This window comes from Phyllostomus discolor, chromosome 7 (assembly GCF_004126475.2).
Source record: "Phyllostomus discolor isolate MPI-MPIP mPhyDis1 chromosome 7, mPhyDis1.pri.v3, whole genome shotgun sequence".
NCBI classification, from domain to species: Eukaryota; Metazoa; Chordata; class Mammalia; order Chiroptera; family Phyllostomidae; genus Phyllostomus; species Phyllostomus discolor.
This window is the reverse complement of record NC_040909.2, coordinates 136,421,172-136,446,169: the sequence shown is the minus strand read 5'-3', so window position 1 is coordinate 136,446,169 and position 24,998 is coordinate 136,421,172. Positions and strand designations below refer to the sequence as shown.

The following is a 24,998-nucleotide window of genomic DNA, read 5'->3' as shown; positions in this document are numbered from 1 at the left end:
TTTCAGGGTCATTGCAAGTGGCAACAAGGACACGGAATGGTTACAGATGGCACCTAAACGCAGCCCAGGACTCTGTGCTCACGTGACTGCGGCCCTTCCCCAGGTACGGACCAGGGAACCTGCCTTCACAGACGCTGTGTGAGGTGTGTGCGCAGTGAGGGAGCAGAGCCGTCGGCACCCGTTGGTTTGTTTTCGCTGCGTGACAAATGACTCTAACCTCAGAGACTCGACACGGTGACTTTGGGTTTAGCTCCTGATGCGCGTAGGTGACCTGAGCTGGGCTCAGCCTGCAGGTTCCTTCCGCGGAGCCGGACCAGGGCTCAGCTGGTCTCTGCTGGGTGAGCTTAGGGTGGGGGGCTGGCAGCCGGGAGGCTGGGGTTCTGCCCTCTGCGGGCTCTCACTGTGCAGCCAGCTGGCCCGTTGGTCTGCAGCTGGGCCCCGAGAGCGAGGTGGGAACGTGCACAGCCCCTTGTAGTCTGGCCTCAGGGCCAGCATCACGCTGTTTCCACGGCCTTCTGTGGACCAAAGCCAGGACAAGGCCAGGCTGGACTCCAGATCGGGAAAAGGTCGCCATCTCTTGATGGAAGAGGAAGAACCTGTGTGCGTTTGTCTGCCACGTTGAGCTTCAAAGGGACTCAAAGTGTTCTGAAGTGAAAGCTTCACGTGCCTCTCACGTGTCTCGGTACGGAAGACCGACTTGGGTGGCTCGGAGTCCTTGGGGCAGCTGACCTGCGTCACTAGGAAATGGTCTGAGGCCAGCTGTGTGCTCCAGGGGAAGGAGCGACGTGGGGGGTTCTGGGCGGGGCTCTGGAGACGGGCTCTGACCTGGCAAAGCTCTGCGTCTCTGGACACCCATCGCCCTTGGTCCAGCCCCCCTCTCTCGGCCAGAACTCGGTGGAGTGGCGAGAGGGGCCTGGACTTGGGGCTGGACCCCTCAGTCCTGGCTTGGCTCCTGCTTCTTGGTCATCTCCCTCCGCTCTGCTCTCCAGGTTCCTCATTTGTTTAAAAACAGGAAGCATTTTGATAATGTCATGGGTCTGTCATAGTGTTAGACACTTCTCTGTTCATTGTCTCCTGACGCCTTATCACCAGCCGTAGGAGCAAGTGGTGTCACCTATATGGTGCCAGGCAGGTGACCTGGGCCTGGGCAGAGAGTGGCAGGGACACGGCTCTCACGGGCTTCCTCGTCCAAGACCCTGTATCGCTCCTGTTCCGTGAGCCTGGGCCCTGAAGTGGACTGCGCCCTCCCCAGGGGTGCACAGCGTGTCCATCTGCAATTGTCTTAGCCAGAACTCAGCGAGAAGTCAAGCCTCCTGAACAACCAGACCCCCACATCGCAGCCCCTGGCAGCCTTGTCGAGTCCACACGGCTCAAGGTCATGAGTTCCACTCGGTCCCTCGAGCGTCAAAAAGAAGCAGGTGCCCTGCAGCTTCTCAGTGAGGTCCGCTGAGTGGACTGTGCCCCCCTCGCACTGCAGTGTATTGCAGTTGGTGGCCAGCTAGTCACGGACGTCTGCCCATTGTTTTCTTGTTTTAACTGCATCGACCCCCATGGAGTAGCAAATGGCTCAGAAACAAGCCCTGTAAGAGAAGCATCGTGAATCAAAGGTAATGTTAATAATGGAAGCGTGGTGGCAAACCCCAGGAAATGGCAGAGCCCCACCCATGCTCCCCTTGTCCGAGCCTGTCGATGACACCCACAGAGATGGCATGACGAGTTCATCAGATCAAAAAATGAGTGGACTGAGCTACTTGGACTTAGTAAAAAGTTGGTAGATAGATTTGTGAGCATCATTATTCATAACACACCTCATCCTGCCTGTGGACTGGGGCTCCGGGTGTTGCCTAAGGCTTGTGTGAAACCCAGATGTTCCGGAGTGACGCACCCCAAACACGAGCAGACCCCCGTGCCATCGGGAAGGCAGGCTGCAAGGAAAGGACGGAAATCGTGACTCACTCAGCAGGTCGTCCGGCTGACCTTCCTAGCTCCGTGTGGTTTGGGAGGCATCGTATTAGCCATGCTCACCACTGAGCTCTAATAGTGAGTTAGGGAGAATTACAGCCAGAACTTTGAATCACTCACGTGTATATGTATGAACAAAAAGATTGTGTGTTCCATTAAACATAAAATTATTTTTTAAAGCATGGATTGTTGCATTTCTTAGCTTTTGAACGACCTTTTCCTATGTTTATAGTGCACATTGTACGCATGAGTAGAATTGCACATGCGCACGATTTACAAATACGTACACATTTTGAGGGGCTGCATGCTCAGAAACGGTCTTACCGGTCAACATGCAGACCATCGAGAGCTGGTGCCCGACCCCTGGTCCGTGTGACAGAACAAGGAGGGCCCTCACAAGTGCCTCCTCGTTCTTAATGCCGGCATTCCGTGGTGTCGAGGAGCGTGGACATTTAGGGACATCATTTCCGTGTGGATAAGGACACACTCTTACGATCACACGTGCTCGAGGGTGGGATTCATAGGACCTACGTTCCTAAACTGACCCAGACAGCATTTGGGTGGAGGCAGGTGGACCTCTCAGGGGGCGGAGCGAGTTCTAGGCTCTCTCTCTTGGAAGGTCCCCTCGGCAATCAGGTGGTGAGGTTGGTGGTCCCCAGGCCCCTGGGTCCTAGTGCAGACAGCTGCGGATAGGCTGGGTGTGATGCCAGTCAAGAATCTATACCTGTGAGGGGAGCTTCTGACAACAGGCATAGTCCTCGGTGTTCCAGGGCTAAGGATTTTTCTGCTCTGAGTCCCCCTGGAGCCACGCTTGTGGGGAAACGTGATTGCTCTACCCAGTAAGCACTCCGCGGGGGAGGGACTGCTGCAGCCCAAGCCCCGTGCGCAGGGCGGGGCCTGGGTGCAAGGCAGCGGGTGGTCTGCTGACGGCATTACACAGAAGGAAGGTGGGGACTGGGGAAGCCGTTCCATTTGGGGGTCACGGGGATGTACGATTAAATACGGGTTCCGTGGGATCCTTGGGTGATAGAAACCAGAGTTGGGGCTTGCAAAAGAAGGAGAGCACCCTTCCTCACACTGGCTTTGACCGTGGTCATCCAAGTGTCACTTGGCTTCTCCAGTTGATGACAAATGTCCCCTTGAACGGAGGTCAAGGATGGCCCAGGCACCTCAGCTCATTGTCTCCCCATCCGGCCGAGTAGATTCCTCCCCGGGATTTGTTGTGAGATGCTGTGTTGGAGCCACATGGACACCGAACTCAGAATTTTGCATGAGAATCACCCCGATCCGGGAGCCGCTTGCTTGTGGCACATTTATGTTTACCTGTGGGTGGTCCGTCCGGTCCCAGATCGTGTGCCACCTCTCGCTGATGTTTGCTGGGAGCAAACAGCCAACCCGCATTTACCCAAAGTCTGTGTTGACCCAGGCGGATCCTCAGAGGAAAAGCACCTCTTCGAACCAGCCCACCAGCATCGTGAATTGTCGCCCCTGTGCTTCGCAGCCACGCTCACCCCGGCAACAGGCAGGGCCCAGGGGGCCTTGGGGACCCTGGCTTGGGGCTCAGACCTGACTTTGAAGCCAGGATCCACTACTTACAAGCGCTGAGGATGGGAGGACATCTCTTTAAGACGTTCGGAGCCACCACGTTATCGCCCATCAAGTGGCGATGGCAGAGTCTGCCCCAGGGGGTCGCCGTGCTAACTGCATTAATTAGCACAGGCAGAACAGCTGGCGTGGTGCCTGGCGTCAGGTAGCTGCTGTCTAAATGGTCACTCCCGCTCTCACTCCTCAGCCCGTGCTCACAGCCTGAGCGGCTCGACCTTGACCTTCTTCCACCTTGCTGTCTGTGCTCAGACCCTTGTTCCTCTTCCTCCTAATGTCTGCCACAAAAACTGTGCCCTGCACAAAGTCTGGCTCCTCGCTGAAGCCCTCCCCCAACCATCCTGCACACGGCTCTTACTGACTGTGTTCAGCCAGTTTTTAGGAATCCCCTCCCTCTTCCTGGGGCACACCTTATGTTTGGTTCTGTCATCCGCTCACACACCTGGTGCTATGGACACCGACATGTGTCATTATAGTCGGCTCTCGAGCCGGGACGAGGCAAGGCAGCCTGCCCTTCCAGCGTTTACCCGCCAGTGAGAAGGCAGACACTCCACAGAAAGGGCCCGTGATGGGCAGTGCGTTCCGTAACAAAGACGGGTTTGGGGTGCTGGGAGGGGATGCAGATGCAGGATCCAATCTGTGGGCAGAGTCAGGGAAGTTGCCCTGGGAGGAGACAGTGTCAGAACTGTCACTTGTCCCTTGTCACCTGATGGGTGGGAGCCGGCCATGCAGCAGCCCTGGAAAGACAGGCGCAGCTCAGAAGGGCTCAGTGACGCCCGGAGGATCGAAGTGAGGGGAAGCGCACAGATGGGGGGTGGGGGCGGGAGGTGGAGGAAGGTAGCACTCATCCCAGCCTGGCTCTGTCAGACTCGTGATTGCAGGGAAGTTCATGGCCCAGACCAGCCCTTTCTCAACGGGGTCATGCCGGCTGCCGTCCCGCAATGGGACAGTGGGTCTCAGCTCCCGCCATGTACTCCTGCTGCTCGAGCTCCCGCAGAGCCCCCGGGTGGGCTTTCCAGCGTGGGTCTGGGGGTCAGAGAGCAGGGGGAGACGTCGTTTTATGTGCAGTAACTTTCTCATGAGGAAATACAGTCCTTAAGTGAGCGACTAGTGACAGCCCATTCTGTGGGTATTTGGAAGCCATCAGTGTATAAGTAACTGGTTTATCCCTATTTATGAGAATGTGAGCCATCGTGTCTAATGTTGTTAGCTGAAAGGGAGCTGAGATAGGTCCTTGAAAATGAATTTAAATTTCATCTTTGATCTTAATTTATACGAGGCTCTCAATCCCACTGAGAGTGAATTCATGGAGCGAAGTTTTTCATCGTTGGAGGCTCAGAGTCATCTTCAGCCTCTCTGCTGTGCCTTCTCCACAGTGTCGTTGCAAGGTTCCCTTCCCAGAGGCCGGGGATTTTGCAGGTGGCTTCAGTCCTGTCCGCAGAGCGGGTGTGCCGGAAGGACCTGTAGCCAGACCCTCGGATCCGACACGAGAGCTCAGACGCTCACAGGAATGTTAGGACGGCGACCCTCTTGGAGCAAACCCACCCGCCGTTCCTGTCCCGGAGGGAGACCGGCTGAGTTGTACGTCCGGTGGCTCTGGAAAGAAAAGGCTGTCTGCGTTGAGGCCGCGACGCTGCCCTTCACAGCCTGACGCCCGGGGACGGCCAGCTCGCTGTGAGATGAGCTAACCAGCCCTGATGGGCCTTAATAGACTCAGAGATGCAATTATCTTTGCTTGCCAGGGATCAATGAATTGATTCGTCTGGTTCTGTCACACACAATCCCTTTTTTTATTTTTTACTTCTTTTAGTAAAATACAAGGTCTATCCAGAAGGTATCCAGCCATGTAATATGAAAAATAGAAACATTTATTGAAAAAGATACAAGATACAAGAAACACTGTACACAGGACAATGACGCCTCAGTCTCCTTCAAAGGAGACACCTTGGGGGACCTCACACAGTTCTCTCAACCGCCATCAGCTGCCCCGTTGTATTTTCCTGAATCTCACTGATGGTCTGAAATCGCTTCCCTTTCAAAGGTGATCTGAGTTCTGGAAAAAGCCAAAAGTCTCAGGGTGCCGGATCTGAACTATAGGGGGCTGAGTCACCTGGGTGATTTGATGTCTTGCCAAAAAAACACTGCACAAGATACGGTGCATGAGCGGGCATGTTGTGTGATGAAGCTGTCAGTCCCCAGCTGCCCACAGCGGCAGCCTTCTGAGTCATCTGAAGAGTTCCCACAGGTGAATGTCCAAGCTTAATGCAAAATCGGATGCAGACTCGCTGCTCCATTCACTCAGTCATTTTGGATGTGACGGCCACACAGCACACACACTCACTCAGTGGCATCCACCGCCCCCACTGACTAGCACAGTGAGGTCGTCATTGTTCTCACTTGCTCATTCCAGTCCGCTCTCCTTGGCTGCCAGGTTACATGGATGTCATGCACACCATTGTTATTATTATGTTAACAGTGGCTGGACATTTTCCGGACAGGCCTCCTGTGCTGAGATTCCTTTAAAGCACCCCCACTTCAAGGGGGACAGGGCATTCGACATGGCAGAGGGAGGGCCGCCCCGAGTGCTCAGCTGTGCAGAGGGAAGGGCTGGGAGGTCGGAGTGGAGGCGGACCCACAAGGTCAGCACGGCCAGGGCTTTACCAGGGACACATCTGTGAAGACAGTGTGCCCCCGATGAATGGCCAGGGGGTACGGTTTTGACACTGAACGCCATGGCTGTAATTTGCCATTTCAGTCCCACGAGTTCCCACCCATGCAAACCAAATCGTTCTCTGTGTTTGTTTAAATCAGGCTGACCTGGGATTCTTGCATTTCCATCCAGCACAAGGGGGCTGGGCGGGCCCCATAATTTCTAAGAGGCTTTGTTTCTCTCAAATCCCATCATTAATATTTCCATACAAATGTGACCTTCCCCTCCCCATAAAACACCATCGTTATAATCATTTCCACGGAGAATGAGCAGAGGTTGGTTACCCAAGTGCTTACAGAGATGGACATTCTGGATTATTTTCCAGTGAATCCACATTCCTGTTAACCATGATCCCGGTTTTTCTTTTTTTACTTTAGAATCTGTGACTCCAGCAGGCTGCTGCTGCTTTAAGCCTTTTATCCTCTTAACCCCAGCTGAGGACATGCGGGTGGGTGTGCGGGGGGGGGGGGGGGGGGGGGGGGAAGAGCCCGGCAGGGGCGATGGCAGCCCTGCAGGGATGCCTGTGGGAAGCTCAGAGCCCTCCCCACCCCCCGCAGGCCCTGCTACCCCCCGTGGACTGAGGACAGAGCCGAGGGCCCGGCCCCCCGTGTGTGGCCCCTCCGGTTCTGCACTCCAAGTGGCTCCCACTCAGGCCTCTTCAAGAGAGCGAGGGGAACAGCAGGGACACAGCTGTGTCTCCTGAGAGACAGAGGTCTCGGCTCTAATTCCATTTCTCCTGTCCCTAGCCAGACCATGGCTAGTTACTGACCTTCTCCGGCCAAAGCCCGGCCCGGGTCTCGCCTCCCGAGGCTTTGCGAGCCGTGGAACCAGCCGCAAGAACAGTGATGCCGTAGAACCACGGCGCTGAGTTTAGAGCTGGGAAGGACCCCACTGCTGCTTTCGTGCGCCTGCAGTGCAGGCTGAGGCGGCGGCAAAACAACTGACAGGGAAAATGAGCTGGGCGTGCCTGCGGCAGAAGCAAGAGCAGGTACCCTGGCTTTATAGGCAGAGAAGTGTGTGCGTGTGCACACACGTGCGTGTGTGTGTGTGCGAGAGAGCACTGGGAGAGCCGAGCACACACGCAGCCTGTTGGAGCCGGCCACGTGACGGGCACGGTCCCAGTCAAGCTGCCGTTCCTGGTTCAGCGCCCAGAGCTTTACGAGGCGGCCTCTGTGTCCCTCTCTACACGTGGGGGATCTTGTCCCTTTCTCCCCTCTGTCCAGTCCGCTTAGATGGTGCCCACTGCCTGGCCAACTTGCTGAGCCAGCCCTCACGGTACTGGGGGTGTTATCTTCGACAGCCGTGACCACGAGGCCGCAGCCCCGTCAGGCGGGGGGCCGAGGCCCCAGGTCCCAGCAGCATGGGCTGCTCCTCTGAGCCTCTCGGCCGACCTGCGGGGGTCCCGCTGGCCCCCCCAGGCAGCCCGACTGCGGAGACGTTCCGGCTGCAGTTTGCCCCCCAGCGTGACGGTGAGGCTCAGCGTCCCCCCTCACCGTCCTGGCCGAGCGGCCCTTGCAGCCAGAGGGAGCTTCTGGGTGGCCGAGCTGTCTGCAGAGTTCCGCCCGGACACAGGTTTGACGGATGAGGGCATGGACATTCTTACACCAAGGGGGAAAAGGAGAGTCCCCGGAAGACTCCAGAACGGCTTCAGGCCCCTGGCAGTGTTCGTGTCAGGAGACAGCTGAGAGACACAGAGGGTCGTGGGAGGGGAACATGGTGGTGGCAGTTCCTTCTCAGAAGGCGAGTTCTGCCGGCAGGGCAGGGGGTGGGGGGTCAGTCCATCGGGGCGCAGCTCCGAGCGACGGTGGGCGGGGGTGTGTGCCCGTCATCTCTCTGCCTCTGCCTGTCCGTCCCCCACACTCAGCCAGCTGGCTGTTTCCCGGGCACGGTGTAGTGACCTACTTCACCTGCCGTCATAGCCCGTGTGGGGAAGCATGACCCATGCCAGGTTGTGTGGTTCTTTTTTAAAATAAATATTTTATTTATTTACTTTTAGAGATGGTGGGGGAGGGAGAAAGAGAGAGAGAGAGAGACATCAATGTGTGGTTGCCTCTCATGTGGCCCCCACTAGGGACCTGGCCCACAACCCAGGCCTGTGCCCTGACTGGGAATCGAACCTGCGATGCTTTGGTTCGCAGCCCGCGCTCAATCCACTGAGCTACACCAGCCGGGGCGTGTTGTGTGGTTCTCTTCTTCAGGAGGGAGGCCGGGCCGAAGGCGGCGTCACCCAAAACAGTGCTCTCGGCGCCCGTGTTTCCGAGTCCCTCCCGAGTGCCGGCACCTTCCTGTGTCGCCTCCTTTACCCGTCACGGCAGAGCGGCAAATGAGTGCTCTCACCTCTCTCTGGCAAATGCGGAAACTGAGGCTCGGAGAGGCGGGGTGCTGTCCGCCTCGGACTGGCGATGCCCCGAACTGAGTCAGGGACACTTTTCCTGAGGCTGCACGCCTGGCAGGCGGCAGGGCCGGGGTCCGACCGAGGCGTGACTGCAAAGACCTCCCCTCCCCACCGAGGCACACGGTGCCTCCCGCTGGCTTTCTGTGTTAGCGTGAGAGTGGCAATGATGCTGTTAATCCAGCTGAGGGTTATGGGAGACGCGTCTGGGGCCGCGGTGCTACACATTATGTCACCCTCCCCCAACCCTGCGCGGTGGGTCTAATGGTTTACCTGCAGGTGGCAGAGGAGGAAGTGGCAGCTCGGAGAGGCCACACGGGTGGGGGGGCGGTGAATCTGAGACTGAAACCACACACCTTGTTTGATCTCGCAGTGGTGCCTTAACCAGCACACCCGCACCCGCGGGTGGAGGGGGCGGGGCCGTCTGGGTACGCAGTAGCCCGTGCCAGCATAAACACCCAGGCCTCGTCCCTCCCTCTCCGTCCTGTGCTCCGGCCGGACTCGACTCCCCCCGGCCCCTGTACTCTCCCCTTCTCCAGGAACACCCTCTGCATCTTCTCAGACTCCTCTTTGACCCTGAACGCTGTTCCCTCTTCCGCAGCCCGGCCCAGACCTGCCCGCTCTTCGGGGCGTACTCAGGGGAGCGTGTGGCTTCAGCCGCACTAACTTATTCCTGGAAAGTGGGTCACACCCTGGATGAGCAGGCGAACTCAGGCATAGAGGCATACAACGTGCACGGCGTCCCCCGCCATCCCGCGCTCAGCCGCAGCCTGCACCCTGACACGCACAAGCACACGGCGACTCCCCAGGAGTTGTAGACCTACTGAACACAGTCCCAGCCTGGCTCCCCCGAGACCAGCGTCATAGTGCAGCTCTGCTGGAAATGGGTGACGCCCGGGATCCTGCCTTCTGCGGCCAGCCACTCTGTCCCACTGGCCTTGACCTCTGGTTTTCGCCCCTGTTTCTTGACATGAGGGGTCTCTCATGCACATTCCACTACCTTTAGGGACCAGTGTCAGTTCCCTTCTGACTTGGCCGTGCCCTGCCCCCCGCGTCAGGGAATGTCTCCACATTCTGAGCGGACCTTGCCTTCCTCGCTTCTCAGAAACCCCGAGCACCTGCCTCCTTGGGACTACGGTCATCATTTGTGAGTCTGGCCACCTCCTCTGCTTGCCTGGAGGCCCCCCAAGGGCAAGAGCAATTTCATCACCCTCCTGTGCGCCCTCAGCCCCAGTCTTGGCGCCTCCCACCCAGCGCCGGTCAGTTTGCAGTTGAGCGTGACGGAGCGGCAGGCGTGTGAGCGGAGCAGACAGAAGCGTGCAATGGCGTTTCTGTGATTGCCACTGGCACGGCATCTCAGTGTTCGGGCCCTTCGTGCTCTGGTTGTGGGTCATCACGTACCTAGGCATCTGCTGCGGGCGTGGTTGGGTTGACTCCCCTCTGAAGGGTCCTTTTGCATCCTTGGAGTGTCATAGCCACGAGCTTCCATCTCAGGTCTCCTTCTGAGCTATCCATCTATGAGTAAGACACACCTTTTCTGAAACACCAGGTTCCTGGTAGGAAGCGTGGAGGAGACAGCGGGCATCTTTCGTGATTATTCTCCAGGTGGAATGAGACGGCGCGCCGAACAGCTGGGATGGGGCCCGGCTCAAGGTCGGCTTCTAGGAGCGGGCGACTTCCTGTGTCCTCCCTCTGACGTTGTGGCTGTTGTTGTTGCTAATAATCACGATGTGCTTCAAAGAACAATGAGATACCTTGTCCATCTGTTGGTCGAAGGTCTCCTCTTATCACTCAGTATCAGTCCGTATCCAAGAATGAAGCGATGCCCAGATATGTTGGTACACTGGGTGGATGACGAGTCCACACCAGGGACCCCGCAAACCCCTTGGGTGGCCTCTGGGGCCCTCCTCGCCCTTTCTGTGTTGACGTCCCGTTAGCAGTCCGGGCGAGCGGAGTTTTGGGAATGAGCACCACGGCGGCTGGCAAAGGACTCGGTGTTAGCGGTACCTCGGGCACTGTGCTGGGGGCTCCACGGGCCGTGGCCCATTTCACCGTCACAGCGATTGACTTGTAAGTTGAGAAAACCAAAGCTCGGAGAGAGAAAATGAATCGCTCAAGGTCATACCCCGCCCATGAGTGGCAAATCCAGGATTCAACACCTGGCCTGTCTGGGGTGGAAGCCAGCACCCTGGGGTTCCGTCGCGTTTTCATGCCTCGCCTTTGTCCCGTGCACCCGAACCACCTGTGAGTGGTGTTTGCTTCCCAAGCCTTCCCCCCTCCCCCCCGCCCCCGCCCCGATGGCTGGGGTCCCGCGCAGGATCCGGTCTCGCCAATTAGAAGTGTTCTTCCTGCAGAGACCTCCGTCGCAGTGTGAGGTTGCATGGCAGATTTTCTGGTCTGAGGTTCTAAATTGCCCGTGTCATTTCAAGCTGTGCGAGAAGCCTGAAAGCCGGCTTCGCACGCAGCCTCATTTAATCAAGCAACACGCACGCGAGGAGAATCAAACGCTCCCTCGAATCCGAAGGGAGGCGGGCCGCCACCTGTCGAGTGTCACTCGGTGCCAGGCAGCTCGTGACGAACCCCGTTCCGCGCTGGCCCTCTGGAAGGAGCCTTCCTTCTCCCTGCAGAGGGAGCTGCACTGGCTGCTTCTCTTTGACCAGCCTGGACTCACGGCTGCCCGGGCAGATGAGAAAGCCCATCTGGACTGACTCATGAGGCGCGGCAACAGGTCCTCCAGGTGGTGTGAGCAGACTCGGCAGACGAGATGTGGGGACCGGAGGCCCTGCACGCGGCCCCGGCAGCTCAGCCACCCGAGTTTTGTGTGCAGTGTCTCACCCTCGAGGCTACCTGGTTGGGTTGCTGGTCTGAGTTCTTAAGAAGCCGCTTGCATGAATAGGGGCCTGTGTCTATGAACAGCTTGGAGCCGACATGCAGGAGTTAGAAGAGCGATAGTAATGCCCGCAGTTTTCATTCCTGTCCATAGCAACTCCACAAAGCCACGGGCGCCCCCGCTGGCGAGTGAGAAGACGGGAGTTCAGAGAAGTTTAAATAGTCCGAAGTCACCACACTGGGTGCCGTCATCGTCGTTGCTGCCACTGGCGTTTTGTTTCGGGGTTTGGAAGAGGGGACAGTGGCGGAAGAGGTGTGGACACTGTGTGTAAACCTCCAAGTCCGTGTGCAAAGGGCACGCGCCTTGTGAAGGCCCTTCTTGCCGGCGAGTCAGGGGACAGTTGTCCCAGGGGCCCCATTCGTGTGGTTTTCCTTAATGAGGGGTCTCCAAGGAATCAAACAGATATTTCCAGAAGGCTTGACAGTGTGAGTCGCGCCCAGCAGTGGCTCCCTTAGAATGATTCCAAATCGCCCAGTCATCGACCCTGTTCAGGGTTCACGTTTCCTTTGGTTACAAGAGCGGGGTGATGCGGGTCGCGAGGAGAGAGGACCGCGGCGGGAGGGGGTGCTGCTCGGTGCTGAAACCGGCCTAGAAAGGGAGAGCGGTAGCATCGGTGGTTTCCACGAGGCGAACTCCCCCAGCACGGCCGGTTTCGAGCTCGCCGCTTGGAGCCAGAGGACACGAAGCGTCCCCGAGAACAGTGGGCGGACGGAGGACGCGCCGCTCGCTGCCTGGGGGCAGGGCACCGCTTGCAACGCTGCAGCTCCGGGATGGGGGACGGGACGGTGGTTCCGCGGCTGCGGTCCCCTGGCTCGTGGTTCTCCCAGCGGGGGGATGAGGGCACTGGGCCAAGTCCTCTTTCTTTGGAAGGACGGGGCGGGGAACTGTGGATTCGGAGCCGACCTCGGACAGCGCGAGCTCCGTGGGCTCTTGCAGATTGGCAGGGAGACCAGGAGGGTCGTCGCTGTGAATATCGGCAGGATCTACAGGAATCGTCACGATCGTTAAGTTTTGACCACGTCGCAATATACACACAAATTTTACCGAGCTCTTGGAGTCACCTCCTCTTGAAAAAACTATCCGGTTTGCTGTGCAGGCCACTCAGACTTAGCGGGATGTTGGCAGTCCGGTCCCGGTGGGCGGGGACGGTCAGAACAGATGCATCAGTCTGTGAGTGTGGGGTGGAAATGTCCCGGTCATTTCCTGGGTCTCCTTTCACAATTGTTTTGAACACCGGAACTTCTCTTGGTGCCAGAGGCGGGGACGTAAGCATCACGGAGGAGGCACCAACCTGCTGACCACACCATGAAAGGGCACACTTCAGGGTCGCGCTGACTGAGGGACGTCAGCCAAGGATGACTCTTTATTTTTACTCCCCCTGAGGAATCAAATGGATGACTCAGCCTTTCTGGCACGTAGTCCGCAGTCGTCCACCCTCTGTGCTGGGCACCTCTGCTCTCTCTGACCGGAACTCACTCCCCCACCTTCTCCCCCCGCTGGCCCCTTCCCCGGGGACGGAAGGAGCTGCGAGCTGCCTTCCCTCACAGCGTGTTTCTGAGGGTCTGGCTGGAAGGGGGTGGCTCTACAGGTAGTTAAAGGGTGTTTGTAATGAAACAAGAAGCTCGTTTTGGAGATTTGCTCCTAAATGTTATTTAATGCATATGTGCTGAATATTTACACATTTCTCCACTCTGGAGGTCAGTGTTCTCATCTTCAGGACGGAAATCATGGTAAACGCATCAAAGATTTCCTGAGAGAATTAAACACCGTCGGGTATGTCACGAGTGAACTGGCGTGTGGATTTATGAGCCGGCAGAAGGTCCATGTCAGACAAAGGGGACAGCTCAGGAGCCTGAAGCCTTCTGTTCAGTCAGGACGGGGCCCGAACGGATGAGCCTAACTGAAGCTCATTTCTTTTCAACACCTTCTTGTAAGAGCATCTGACGTTCACCATGACGACTAAGCCCTTGAAGCACCCACCGTTCAGTGGCATCAGTGTTTTTCAGGAGTAACGATTCAGACGGTGCCTTGGAATCGTTTATAAGAGGGTTTTGATTTATGCAACCGACGGTGACTCCTGAAAGGCGTAGAAAAGCTTGTGCCTCTAGCGTTAGAGTTCCGCCTGCCCTTGGCTGGCCTCCCGACTTCGGATAAGTAGTCCGATATCAACAGTGACCTGATGTTTTTATCGGGTTGGCACTCTCGAGGGTGTTTTCTTTCACGGAGAAGTTATGGAGGGCCGAGCAAGATCGGGCGCTCCAAAGTCCCGCTGACACAGGCGCCGGCGCAGGGGTGCTCCGTAAATCTCAACTATAATAACGGTGGCTGCTCCCGGCGCGGTCTGATCGGAAAGTGATGCATTGCTTCTGGCAACGACCGACCCATTTTACGTCCGGCGAAGAAGCCGTTGGAACCTGACAGCCGGTGGTAGTGATGGGGGTTGGGGTGGGATCTGTGTCTTTTCCTATAATGACGGGATTTTTGAAACGAGTAGGTCTTTTATTAAAGAAGGACTACCAGGGTCCTTTTGCGTTTGCATAAATCAGAGTTTGGCAGTTACGGGCCCGCCGGAATCCAGCCTGCACGTGTCTTTCGTGCTGTCGACAGAGGGCCGGGTCGCTGCCGCTAATTCTGCTCGGGATGGCTGGTACCGCTCTCGCCGTTGTCGTTGATTTAGGAGCCACCATTTACAGTTTTAGAGTTGTTTTATGAAAATACAAGTGTCTGCCTTTCCCTGAAATGCTGAAGCGTCCCATGGTGCACCACCGATGTGGCCGCTCAGCGGTGCCGGGCTCCTGCTACGACGCGGCTGCCCCGGCACGCAGGGCGGGAACCTGGTCTGCCTTGGTCTCCCTCACCCGACGAGGGCGCTCGCAGCCCATGGCTGTGGGGCTTCCCTGTGGGATCTCGTGGAGGTTTGAAGTGTCTCCGTCTGCTGAGCCTTTGCTCCCAGGGGACGACAGGGTCCTGGGAGCCTCTGCCATGGCCCTTCGGTCAGCTGGCCAATACCTGACCTTGTTTTAGGTGTGTTTCTGTTTGGGTGGGTTTCTGCATTATATCTGATTCGCTGACATTGAACTTGTGGCCAATGGCACCATAACTCACCCCAACGAAGCGGGCAGGGAAATCCACAGACGCAGAATCCTTGAGGAGGGTCACTCCCACAGGATTTGCAAACAGTTCCTCTCACTCTGTGGTTTGTCTTTTCACCGTCTTCACAGAGCACCTTGCAGAGGAAAAGTTTTTGGTATTGATGACGTTGAATGTATCGATTTTTAAATTTCCACACCATGCTTTAGGGTCAAGTTTAAGAACTCTTCGCTTAGCTCTAGATTCCAAAGCTGCCTTCTACTTTTTTTTCTTAAACGTTTTATAGTTTTACCCTTTGCCTTTAAGTCTGTGATATTCTTTGAGTTAGTTTTTGCATCAGGTGTGAGATTTCAGTTGAGTGTCTCGCTGGGGTTTCAGTTTGGCCAAGGGATGTCCGGTTCCTTCGGGACCATCTATTGAAGAGGCTACTTCCCTTCATTGGATTGCTTTTCAGCCCTTGTCAAAACCACCTGGGTGTCCTTGTCAAAACCACCTGGGTGTACTTGTGCTCCTGTTCCTGCCAGGTGCGGGCGGAGAGCCCGGCTGTCCACGTGGCCCCCGCATTCATTTCCGCCTCGGAGGAGCTGCTTTGTTGGCCGTGTGCACGCTGCCCAGAGTTTGTAGCGAACTTAGTGGGGAGGCTAGGAGACCGTATGTCCACACAGTCTTTCTTGGAAGCAGACATCAGGACAGTTACCATTGTACAAACCTTCCATGTTACAGCAACAAAACCAAATCCAGACCAGTTGTGTGATGTGTTCAAAGCCACACAGCTCTCAGACGATGTGGCCCAAGCTACAAGAATCCAGTGCCAGGGCCCTTCGCCCTACATTTCCTCAGTTTACCACGGGCGTGTCAACAGAAACACTCCACACGTATGTTCCCGGTGCGAGGACATCGGCGGCGAAGGAGCCCCCAGCCATGAGCTCAGGGAGCCGTGGGCGACCGGCGTGTCCATGGTCCCTTTCCCTCCCGCTGCGCTCTGTCTCACTCACGGGCTAGCTCACCATCAGTGGGAGGGGAGAACAGTTGTGATGGGACAGATGTGCCCGGTAACACGCGAGGGAAAGGGCCGTTAACCTTGAGGCGCAGAACTGCAGGAGATGCTTCCGCACCTGCGCGCAGAGGACTGCTCCGAGGGTGTCCTGGTGGCACAGGAGCCCACACCATGTCACAAGAGGGTGGAAGCTGGAAACGGGACTGGCAGATTGAAGACGGGCCAGAGAAACGCACTGGGCATAGTGATCGGCTGTGACCCAGAATGCGCAGCTCAGCTGCTGGGCTTCTGGAGCAAGTGCCTGTCTATGGTGCAAGGTGACTCCGTCTCCATGTGTGTTCCACCACGGAGCAAAGCCCCATGCAAACACAGTCTTTAGTCTCTGGCTAAAGAGAAACCACTCCCCTTCGTGTCCCTGTGCCTTGCGACCTGTCTGTCCCTTTTCCTGCCCCCATCCCCAGCGGCCTGTGTGTGCCTCCCGTGATCTCAGGTGCGCCCGGCTTCCCGTCCGGGTTGGCCCACTTCTCCTGCCGATGGACCGAGCCCCCTCGATGGCACATGCGCACACCCGCTGCCTAGAAACACCCACGGTTCCCTGTGACCTTAAGGGTTAAGACGCGGTGATTTCAGAAGAAGCCAACAAAAAGAAGTGTGAGCTTCAGCTGCCTGCCCTCTGCTCTTTCCTTAGGTATTACCAGATCCGAGTGACCTTGAAGGTGCCCTCCAGGATCGCCCACAGACTGAGTGCCTCGCTCCTTGGACAGACAGGTGAGCAGGAGGGTGGCGGTGGGGCACTCGCCGCCGGCGGTAGACCGGCGCTGACGGCTGTGCGCGAGGGCTAAGCACAGTGCGGGGTACACGGAGACACTTGGCGAGCCCCTGCCGGCAGTTGCGTGAGTTTAGAAATGGAGACGCGCCGTTGGTGTGGCCGTTGCATGTGCGTTGTTGCAAGGGACGCCTGGCTGGAGGAAACGCCGTCTCGGGGGACCTGGTATAAAGCTGGCCGGGGGAGTGTTCGCTCAAGTCGCACCGGGGAGGAAGAGGGTGGAAACGGCACCCAGCAGCGCGGGGGTAGGAGGGGGCCCTGCTGTCTGTCAGAGGGACCTGGAAGCTCAGCCGGGTGCAGGGGCCGAGTCAGTAGGCATTTGAGGGGGAGTCCGATGCCACACTCTCAGCTCGGGGCATGACTGCCGAACACAGTCCATGTTCCAACTGGGGGCAGTTGGTGTACGGGCGGGTGTCCAGGGCTCCCAGGAGGTATTCAGCATAATAGGGCTTTGGGTCAGAAATAGAAACCTCATTCCGTAAGCAGTAAGGTTGGGCAGTGAGCTTATGGCCTGGTAGAGAGATTGACATTGGTAGATTTGGGAGAATGTGCCGCTCAGCCCGACCTCAGGGAGAAGGAGACCGATTTCAGGATGGAGGAGAGAGAAAGTCAGGAGATAAAAACACGGAACTACGGAGAATCTGTTTCGCTTTCACCGGACAGGCGAAACTGGCCAAGAATGTTGTACAAAGTAAGTCCAGTGGAGATAAGAGTTCTAGTTATAGCCGCCATCCGGAAAGTTCTTTTGTGATTAACAGCCAATGGCTTGGCTGTCAGACCGTCCATTGTGGGAGTTGTGGCACGGTGCACAAAATTGCCTGCATTTACTTGCACTCCCACCAAGTAGGAGTGTACATGCCCTGGTCTGCTCCGCCCCTCCTTGGAGGAGGCGTGAGAGGTGTGGGAAGGGTGGAACGGGTCCCTCGGATCACTCAGAGGACATCCAGGGGACTACAGTGGTTGCCAGGCATCAGGGTGACTGGAACCTGTGCTCTAGAAAGAGGAAGGTACTGGACACCTCCTGCTCCTCCCCCGACTCCGGCAGAGTCAGGTGTTAAACGCTAGTCAAGCTGCCACACTCCCAAGCTGTTTCTTCTCTTCCACGCTCCTCCTCTCTCTGGGGAAGAAGTCGGGCACCCGAGATGGCGGTCACCCCCAGCTCTGCCGTGGCCTGTGCTATAGCCCCCCCATACCCCAGTTTCTGCCAGAAGAACTCGACTGAGAGTAGGGGGTGTGAACCCTGATGTTGTATGAACTAGTCGTGTGACCTTGGGCCACGGCAACTTGGAGCTTCCTTTCCTCACCCGAGAAGTGGCTAAAAATCCGTCCTCCACAGGCTCCTGCCTTAGAGTGTGCAAAGGAAAGTCTGTCTTGCGTTCCACAGAGGTTCTGGGGGCAGAGGAGCCGGGGCAGGACCTGGCCCACGGTCAGCGTCCCATCAGTCCGACCTGTGCGTGGTCCCTGGACCGGGGCTGCGAGGCCGGCGGGCCCTGTGCGCATGGACAGGACGCCGACTTGGGGGTGACAGCTGGAAGTCGGGGGGACTAACGCCCTGCAGGTCTGATGGAAGCCACGCCAGGCTGGCGAGGGCTCCAGGTCTTCTGTGACTCAGTAGAGTGGCAGTGGCCGAGCCCCGCTGGGAGCCGGGAGGCCCTTGCCGTGAGGACCAGGGGCAGGTGGGGCCCCCGCAGCGGGCAGAGCCCAGCGGGCAGTGCCCAGCGGGCAGCCTGGGGAAGAAGGATGAAGACAGGGCCATACAGAGAGAAAGACAAGAAAAATGAAATGCAATTGCAGGTCAAAAGCGACTTTCTTCCTTGGTGTAGTTTGACACGGGGTCATTAGGAGGCATTCAGTGCCCGGGAGTCTCACGCGAGCACAGTAGTTGGAACAGGAGGCTGACGCAGGCCAGCCGCAGCTACGGTGAGGCCCGCTCCCGGGCTCGGCGGGAGCGGGCGGGGTTTCCGATGGCTTCCTCAACCTGGACTTCCTGCCTGTGTTCTTTCCGGTTAGACATCGCTGCGTTATACAGGCCTCCAGACCTTAGCGGCTTAAAACACTGATTGATTCTTTTTATTTTTTTAATCTAATCTTTATCGTATTTTTTCCACGACCATTTAGTCTCCTTATATCCCCCTCCCGCTGCAGTCACCACCCTGTTGTCCTCGTCCGTGAGTCCTTTTTCCGTTCGCTCGACCCCTCCACCCCTCACCCCTGACTAGCTGTCCTCCTGCTCTCCATCTGTGAGTCCGTCCCCATTTGCCTTGTCAGTTCGGTTTGTTCGTTAGGTTCCACACAGGAGTGAGATCGTATGGTTTGACCGGGGGCTCGGCTGGGCACTCAGGTGCCGCGTTCTGCTGCGGGCTCCATGGAGGGGGCGCATCGGGGACGTGTTCGTTCGCCGGGCCCACCCTGCATTCGGGTGGCTGCAGCGCTTGAGGGAACGCTGGGCTTCCGTCCCGTTGGGTGGCCTGACTTCTCACGTGGTGGCTCAGCTTCCCGGGAAGGGAAGAGAAAAAGACTGTAGGTCTCCTCAGGCACAGGCTGGGGACTGGCACGGGGCCACTCCCCCACATGCCATTGGTCAGGGTCACTGGCAGGGCCCGTCCGGCTTGGAGGGGAAGGGAGCCCTACTCCACCCTCCACGGGCTCCCTCTGTACGCGGAGCATGGGTGGGGGGAGCGCCCACTCACACTTGCAGGCAGTCATCCAGACGAACGTTCTACTTCCTGCACCTGCTTCTGAGTTAAAGGAAATATATATACATACATATATATATATATGACATATTATTAGACAGTGAGCCATGACCTATTGACGAGTGAGCCATGACCTATTGACGAGGAGCCAGAAAGAGTTAAAACATACTCGGGGTCCAGTGATGCCCGACACTCACTAGTTGAGCGGTCTCATTGGGACGAATGATTTCACGGGGCTAGTCTGCCTATGTCCAATGTGGAAATAGAAAAGGCTTGCTGTACCCAGAGCAGCCTGCAGAGTGCAGGGGTGGGGGGGCCGCCGACTCCAGACTTTCCGGGTTCAAATCCTTCCCCAGACACTTCCCCGCTGGGCGGATTTGGACACGCGATTTAACCAGCTGTTCTTCAGGCCCCGCCGCTGTGCAGGGAGGTGGCAGGCTGCGGTCGGGCTGAATGACTTGGGCACGGAAGTGATGGGACGGTGCCAGCTCGTAATAACTGGTAGCTGGATGAGGTGGCTGCTAGGCACAGAGGAGCTGTTGGCTTAAGGACATTTTGCTGGTCCCAGGACACACCCCTGGGGTGCAGAGGCTGCCTTCCTGGCCCGGAGGAGCCCGGCCTCTGGAGTAGGTGGGTGGACAGAGGTGCCACAGGGGTACAGCAGAGGTAGAAACTAAGATGGGGCCTCACCTGAAGCCTGGAAGGACCAGGTGAAGTAGCCCCACAGATACAGGTGGGAAAGGCTAGACCGGGCAGAAGGGACACCGTGACCTATGTCCCCGGGACCTGAACAGAGCAGAGCGAAGGTGTTTATGGCATGACAGGTGGCGGGCGGTAAGAATGAGCCAAGGTGAGAAGGGAGACAGTGGGTGCCAAGGCCCAGCCGGCCCTCCGGGCAGCTGGATTCACTTTCAGAGGCACAGCCAGACTCAGCGAGAGCGCTGGGGCGACACGAGCCCCGCGCTGTGCCCGAGCACGCTGTGGTCTCACAAAGGAGGGGGCAGAGTTCCGCACTTCGGTTCTCCTCTGCAACCTGCCCGCGCTCCGGCAGCCACGTTGCGTGGGCATGCACTGCAGCTATGCAGGTGGCTGAGATGCGGCTCCTCTAGAGGCACAACAGTTTCTCATTGAGTTTTCTAAGCTCGATGTTTGTGACTCGACCCCGTGAATGGGGAAACATCACAATCCCCCGTGCGAAATGCAGCCACAGCTCGCATCTCATTGTGCTGTCTTTTCTCAACGCTTTTAAAAAAGGTGATCTGGTGGGGGGGCGGTTTCTCTGGAAACCCAGGCTTTGTTCTTGTCCGAGTCCGTCGTGTGTCTCGGGACAGACTGAGACAGGCTCTGAGCTCCCAGCAGGCAGGAGCGGACCTCCCCCTGGGCGCTCCAGGAAGACCCCAGGCGCGGCGTTACGGAAGGGGCACACATGGGGACAGGCGGCCGCACTGCAGCTGTGACGGCGCGTCAGAGCTGCTGGTGGGGCTGGGAGCGCGGTGCAGAGGGAGACGCTCTGTGCAGGTGTGGGAGCCGCGCGGAGCACTTGGCCTTCAAGTTCAGCACCAGTCTCAAGTCCACGGGGTCTTGGTCGTTCCCGGAAATAGAAAAGTATCCCTCGCAGGTGAGCCTCTAAATGAGTCGCCGAGGCCAGGACGTCCTTGGCTCTTCCAGAACATCCGAGGGGGAAGTCCCTGTGATGCCTTCCAGTTGTGCTCCTTGAACTTCCGTGCGACGGAGAGCGCTAGATGGAGGAATCTGGTGATTAGCGAGGCAGGTCCCACGGCAGACTCACAGGCACATCAGCGTCCCTGTCGTCTACTGCAGAGCCACACGGCGGTGCCGGGACCAGCCCTTCCACATGGGAGCCCTGGCTTCCCTTCCACTCTGACGGGGCTCCTGAGGCTTTCTGCCTGGGGCGGCGGGCTTGGGGGAACAGGGGCGGGGGGAAGGCCCAGCTCAGTGCTTGACCGCAGCTGGGGGAGCAAGCACAGCTGCCGTTCTCCTCTGCTCACAAGGATGCTGGCCGGGACTCCAGGACTGCCTGCACAGGGAGCCGACAGGAGTGTCCCCGAGTTGAAGGTGACAAGGGGGGACGTTGAAACAGGGCGATCTGACCTCACTGAGACAAAGGGAGCCCGCAGCATGGCTGAGGGGGGCTGAGGCTGCCTGGGCAGGGTGTGGCTGCGCGTGACGGCTGAAGACTGGATAGGAGGATGGACCCTGAGGAGGCTGGGCCCACTGGGCTGGAACCCAGCCTGAGACCAGTGGGGCGTGCTGCTCCCTGGTTTGTGTGGTGTGTGCGAGCACCTTGGACTTGAAGAAGGACACAGACTGTGAGGCTCCTTGTACTGCGGCCACAGTCGGGTGCTCTACAGAGATGGGTCAGAGCTGGGCAGCCCCCGTCCCTGGACCATTGCTGAGATGAGGCCTGTGGACAGACATGGCCAGCCCCCGGGAGCTGTGCGGCAGAGGCTGGGCCGGAGAGGACAGGGGCCACACTCTTCCTCTGGGCTGCAGGGGCTCTTAGAAGTCACACAGTGTGACTTTCATTATTCTTAGCAATAATCACAAGACATACATACATGGGATACATATGCACATATATACACACATGTATGCCCACATGCATAATAATTTTATTATGTACACCCATGTAAATGCATGTGCAACTGGTTTCAAACTTTCTATGTGTGTCAGCATTTATGCATATACATACATACACATGTGTGTGCAGGAATGGTCCAGGTCGATCCTGACCCCGTCTCGCCTGCACACGGCGTCAGACCCCCAGGGGAGGGGCTCACTCCTGCAAGTGGCCTCCTGAACGAACCAAAAGACACCTTTCTACCCTTTCCGAAAACTCCAAGGGCCTGAGAAGCTCTGTGTCAGAAAAGGGGCAAAGACCAAATATATATTATTTATTACAAATCACAGTGCCACATGGGCCTGAGAACAGAGGTAAATGATAGTCCATTCCAATGTGAGGGTTAAGGTATTGCAGGGAGAGGAACCTGAAGAAATTAAAAAATGTGACCGTCCTGGCCTCAGGGGCTTGCTCCCCTTTTCTGGGTCCCAGAGGTGTGCTTCCTTGGTTTGGGGTCCAAGCCCTCGGCACGCCCGTGGCTGTGAGTCCGCATCAAGTGCACTTCGTTCTGGCTCTCCCCGTCCACCGAAACGGTGCTAGCTCGCAGATTTTCGCCGTCTCTTCCTACCAGGTTGTGCTAAACAAACAGTGGGTTGCCTGAGGGGGCTGACCCCTGCAGTCCGACTCGGGGGACAGAAACCGTTCCCTCTTACTGAGGCTGGCCAGTGGTTTGGCCCGAGACAGGCCCCTGCCAGCCGTCGCTCATGGATGCGGGAGGGAAGGGAGCGCCGGGAATCGCGGAAACGTGTACAAATTGCCGTGATTAGCTTCAGTCATGTTTTGAGAGGTAATTTCCATTTCTATTAAGTGGAAGCATTCAATAGTTTCACAGCATAGGGGGCGGGGAGAGAGAGACATTTACTCTTCAAATGAATCAGTCTAATTTCCTTTCAGGGTCCATTAAAGTGCACCTAAATATCAAAAATGCCTGTTTGCATGGAGACGATGAGGCAGGTGAAACACTGCAGCTCCCGGGCTGGGAGGACCCCGCTGGGGCCCCAGGGAAGTGGGGCTCAGCTGCCCCGGGGGGCGGAGCCTGCACAGGCTGCGACTGCAGGATGCGCGCCAGCGGCGGGGCGCCGAAGCCCACTCACCTCGGGCCCCCTGCCCAGGCCAGGGACCTGCTGGGCCCGCTGGACTGGTGACCCCGCTCCCTTGGGGTCCGGGCCCAACTGGTCACTTACCCTTCGTCCTGGAAATGGAACCGGGAAGCTTGCCCGGCCTCCCAGGCCCTCCGTCCTCAGCAGGCGTTCCTGCCCCGTCCTTGCGGTTCCTTCCGTGTCGACTGCCTACCCCTTCCCCCCTCACCTTCGGCCCCCCAACCCACTGGACTGGCGGAGAGAATTCACGCAGGTTCCCACAGCAACCCCCAACCCCTGCCGCATGGCTAATTCCCTGGTCAATGAGTCGGAGCTCCTTCTCGAGCGCCTGTGCACGCCCAGCCCAGGAGGCCACCCCGCTGCAGGGCGGCTGGCAGTCACGGACACCCGGGGCCGCTTCGGAGGTCTGCCCCAGGCTCCCGGGAGTGCTCTGTCACTGTCCCTGCCTGCACCGCCAGCTCCTGCTGTGACCCTGTGGCGGTTAGTCGGGGGGCATGTGCCCAGCTTGTGGGCTCAGGAGGGCGAGCTGGTGCGTGGCCCACTCCAGGGTCCCCCCCACGGGCTCAGGCTGGTGCCCTTCACGGGGACCTTTGCTGAAACCTTCCTTTTTGAATCAACCTGAGAATTCTTGAATAACACCAAGGCAAAGAGTGATCACGGGGGGAGACTTTACAATGAAAAGCGGAACCCAAACCGATGTGGGGGTGGATGGGAGCACGGAGGTGTCTGTCACACAAACGCAAACAGAGATTACTGTAAGCGTTACACATGCCCTGCCTTATACAATCAGGGAAAAAAAAACAAAAACAAAAACAAAAAACCAAACCCAGCAACCTCGTCTAAGGCTCCCCAGCCCCGGATTCCAAGCCTGCGTGCCAACCAGACCGGCCTCGTGGCTCTATGCTCTCCCCCAGCAGACGCTGGGCATCGGAATCATTCCGCCAAGCGGCCTGCCCGAACCACACCGCCGCGCTGGGCACAGACTTGAGTTTGTGAAGGACTGAGTGGTGACAAAGAGCATCGGTGGCCCAGCCCGGGGGAGTCGCCGTCGGCCCCAGGGAGGGTCTGAGCTGAGGTTAGCTCGCCAGCAGACACCGGGGGTTAAAGGCCGAGTCGAGCATGAGTTCCCCGTGGAGATTCCTCGGGTTTGAAGCCCGGCCACGGAGGACCTCTGGCCGGCTGAACTCGGCGGGGAGCCGATCAGAAGCAGCTCGCGAGGGACTGGCCACAGAACCCAGAGAGAAAGACAGGATGGGGTTGGGTTTCAAAGAGGGAGTCTCAGCGAGACAGGGCCCAAGTCACGGAGAGGCCTTTGATGTGGCCGAGAGTGTGCCCATTACCAGCCATTTCTAAGCCTTGTCTTTGAGGTCTTTGAAATGAAACTTTTCAAGTTCCCCCCCGCCCCCCCCAGACACCTGCCCTGGCTCAGCCTGGATTGCTTCCCACTTTCTCAGGAACTAATTTGCCTCGGTTGATTCTGTTTCCCCCCGGCCCCGGGATGTGTGTGACACCCTCTGTTTCTCCTTGCTCACACCCTGTGTCACTGCATCATCGCACCCGCAGCTCCGTGGCCTCGTCACGTGGGAGTGGCCTTGCTTTCTCGTCCTCTTCCCACAAGGTTTTCCGCTCCCGTCCCTTACGACTCTCACTGCCATCAGCACGCATCGGTGCTGCCCGGGGGTCAGCGTCCCCACTGACGTGTGGGAGACAAGGCACGTGTGTGTCTCTCCCTCTGTCTTCCCACCCCTTCGCCTTCCTCCTCCTCCTCCTCCTTCAGCACTCCGTCCACAGGCCTGGCCGAGTCCGGGTGCCTCTGCTCTGTGGCATTCACCCTGTGTGCACATAGTTGGGTGTAGACCCCGGTGCTCCCCTGCCCAGGCCCCCAGAGCTTAGGGCTCAGTGACGGCGAGGATCACGCCGCTGGTACTCGTCCCTGCTCCCCCACTCGGTCATCAACGCCTGCACCCAGGGGCCAGCAGCCATGTTCTCTAGACAAGGAGACGTTGTCTCTCTGCGAAGTTGCAGCTCCAGTGAGTCCATGGTGAAGCCCATTGGGGCCCTCAGGTGGGGTCCCTTCCCCCCAGGCCTGGCT

At 57.8% G+C, this 24,998-nt stretch overlaps 1 protein-coding gene across 1 annotated transcript in view; it reads left to right on the top strand.

The window, feature by feature from the left end:
• FAM135B (family with sequence similarity 135 member B) overlaps positions 1-24,998 on the top strand; it is a 143,670-nt gene that overhangs the window by 57,028 nt on the left and 61,644 nt on the right. Inside the window, exon 3 of the mRNA XM_028533975.2 lies at positions 16,332-16,411. Within this exon, the coding sequence (XP_028389776.1) occupies positions 16,332-16,411 (80 nt within the window). The remainder of the gene's footprint in view (positions 1-16,331; positions 16,412-24,998) is intronic.